Source organism: Nelumbo lutea, chromosome 6 (assembly GCF_056320005.1).
Source record: "Nelumbo lutea isolate HS-2025 chromosome 6, American lotus-T2T, whole genome shotgun sequence".
Classification (NCBI taxonomy): Eukaryota; Viridiplantae; Streptophyta; class Magnoliopsida; order Proteales; family Nelumbonaceae; genus Nelumbo; species Nelumbo lutea.
In genome coordinates, this window is record NC_142689.1 from 58,083,122 (window position 1) to 58,086,247 (window position 3,126).

The following is a 3,126-nucleotide window of genomic DNA, read 5'->3' on the forward strand; positions in this document are numbered from 1 at the left end:
TTCTGAAGAGGCTGATGGCCAATACAGCCAGCACACCTGCTGCTCCAGCCCCTCCAAAGATTAAAGTCCGCGAGCCTACCTTATATGCAGGGACCCACGATGCCCGGGAGCTTGACAACTTCCTATGGAAAATGGAACAATATTTCACCACCGCCAAACTCGTTGAGGAGGCGGAAGGTGCATACTATTGTTATGTATCTTACTGATGTTGCAATGTTATGGTGGCGCAAGAGATGTGCCAATGCGGAGCGAGGATTATGCTCCATTAATACCTGGTCCGTGTTCAAGAGCGAGATAAAGTGCCAGTTCTATCCAGAGAATGTGAAGTACCAAGTCCGTCAGAAGCTCAAGAACCTAAAACACACGGGCTCATTGCATGAGTACGTGAAGGAGTTCTCCGCACTATCGCTCGAGATCACGGACATGTCAGACAAGGACCTGCTCTTCAACTTTATGGATGGCCTATAACAATGGGCCGAGCTTGAACTCTAGAGACAAGGTGTGAAGGACCTCGCCACAGCCATGGCCGTTGCTGAACAACTGGTAGACAACAGGCGACCAAGCAAAGACGGCCCCAAACCCAACTCATATCAGGGCGTAGGGAAGATTGGAGGTGATAGGAAACATTATTACGCATCCAAGGGAGATTCTGGGCCAAGTAAACCCAACACTTTTAAGTTCTACAGGAGATCCGAAGGAGACTTTGGATACAGGGGTGGCCAGTTTGTGAAGAGAACACATCCGGCACCATGCTTCATCTGTGAGGGAAAACATTGGACTAAGGATTGTCCTAGTCGGGGGAAGCTCAATGCCTTGCTTGCAAAGCTTAGTGATGATGAGCATAGCGAGGAGGAGAAGGAACCAGGGGAGACAAGAATGGGGGCTCTACGAAGACTCAATGCAATGAAAAAGAAGACGAGCCCGCAAGGAGCATTGAAGTCCAAGCCGAAGGGACTGATGTATGTAGACATTCGCTTGAATGGTAAGCCCACAAGAGCCATGGTGGATACAGGTGCTACCCACAACTTTATCTCTATGGAGGAGGCATCCCGAGTAGAACTTGCACTTACCAAGGAAGTCGGATGGTTGAAGGTTGTGAACTCTAATGCCAAACCCATACAAGGTGTAGCTCATGGGGTACTCTTGCAACTTGGTGACTGGGGAGGGATGATAGACCTCTCAGTCATGCCCATGGATGATTTTCAGGTTGTTCTCGGCATGGACTTCTTAACTCAAGTAAAGGCGGTGCCCATGCCCTTCATCAACAAAGTGTGCATATTCGAAGATCAGGCTCCTTGCATGGTTCCAGTTGTTCCAGAGACCATGTCCACCCCCAAGATGCTCTCAGTATTACAACTCAAGGATAGAGTGCGGAAAGGAGAGACCACTTACCTAGCCACATTGGTGGACTCCGACCTTCCTGACCCACCAACCGGGCATATCCCGCCAGTGATTACAATGGCACTAGAAGAATTACAGGATGTCATGCCTCCCACATTGCCGAAGAAGCTTCCCCCAAGGAGAGAAGTTGATCACAAGATTGAGTTGGAGCCTGGAACCAAACCATCGGCACGCCCGCCATACAAAATGTCTCCTCCTGAGTTGGCCGAGCTACGAAAGCAGTTGAATGAGTTGTTGGATGCTGGATTGATTCAGCCTTCTAAGGCCCCTTTTGGAGCACCAGTCCTGTTTCAAAAGAAGCATGATGGATCTCTTCGGCTATGTATTGACTACCGAGCTCTCAACAAGCTCACCATCAAGAACAAATATCACATACCTTTGGTGGCCAACCTCTTTGACCAGCTCAACAGGGCCAAGTACTTCACCAAGCTAGACCTAAGGTCGGGGTACTATCAAGTGCGTATAGCCGAAGGAGATAAACACAAAACAGCTTGTGTTACCCGATATGGGTCCTTTGAATTTCGTGTAATTCCCTTTGGGCTCACCAATGCTCCAGCCACCTTTTGTACATTAATGAACAGAATATTTCATCCCTACCTAGACCAATTTGTTGTTGTGTATATCGATGATATTGTAATTTACAGTAGAACCTTGGAGGAACATGTTGACCACCTCCGTACTGTTTTCCAGGTCTTGCGGGACAACAACCTGTTTGTTAAGAATGAGAAATGTTCTTTCTCCACAGAAGAGGTGGCCTTCCTCGGACATATAATCCGAGCAGGCACAATCAGTATGGATCCAGCCAAAGTCAAGGCCATTCAAGATTGGGCACCACCCACCAGGGTCACCGAACTTCGCTCCTTCCTTGGCCTTGTGAACTACTATCAAAGATTCATCTCTGGATTCTCAACACGAGCCACTGCCCTCACCAACTTACTAAAGAAGACTAATACGTGGACCTAGAGTGAATGTTGCCAAACAGCTTTTGATGATTTGAAGAGAGTTGTCTCAGCAGAACCTGTCATCGACTTGCCTAATCCAAGCAAGCTGTATGAGCTACACACAGATGCTTCTAATTTTGCCATTGGTGGGGTCTTGATGCAAGAAGGACATCCCATCGCCTTTGAAAGTCGCAAATTGAATGATACATAGAGGAGGTACACTATGCAAGAGAGGAGATGACAGCCATCGTCCACTGCCTCCGCACATGGCGACACTTCCTGCTTGGCTCCAAATTCGTGGTCAAGACTAACAACATAGCTACTAGTTACTTTCAGTCACAGAAGAAGTTGAGCCCTAAGCAAGCTCGATGGCAAGATTTCTTAGCGGAGTTTGACATGACTCTAGAGTACAAACCAGGGCCGATGAACAGGGTTGCTGATGCACTTAGGAGGAAGGTCGAGCTTGCAGCACTATCCATAGGTGAAGGTCCCTCTCAAAGCCAGATCAGACTGGACCTCATTAAACGCATCAAGGAAGGACTCCAGAAGGACCCCATTGCTCAGAGCCTATTGACAGCGGCTCGTGAAGGGAAGACTAGGCGGTTTAGGGAAGAAGGCCTTCTTTTGACAAAGGGAAGGCGGATATTTGTACCGAGAGTTGAAGACTTGAGAAAGACTCTCCTACGTGAATGTCATGACAGCTTATGGGCAGGACACCCTGGGTGGCAGCGTACCTTGGCACTTCTACAACATGCTTAATATTAGCCTCATATGGAACAAGATG

At 48.2% G+C, this 3,126-nt stretch overlaps 1 protein-coding gene across 1 annotated transcript; it reads left to right on the forward strand.

Annotated features, from left to right (window-relative positions):
* The first annotated feature begins 522 nt into the window (after positions 1-522).
* Positions 523-2,364, forward strand: LOC148849055 (uncharacterized). The gene has a single exon (XM_088951385.1). The coding sequence runs from the start codon at positions 523-525 to the stop codon at positions 2,362-2,364; it is 1,842 nt and encodes a 613-aa protein (XP_088807511.1).
* The last annotated feature ends 762 nt before the right edge of the window (positions 2,365-3,126 follow it).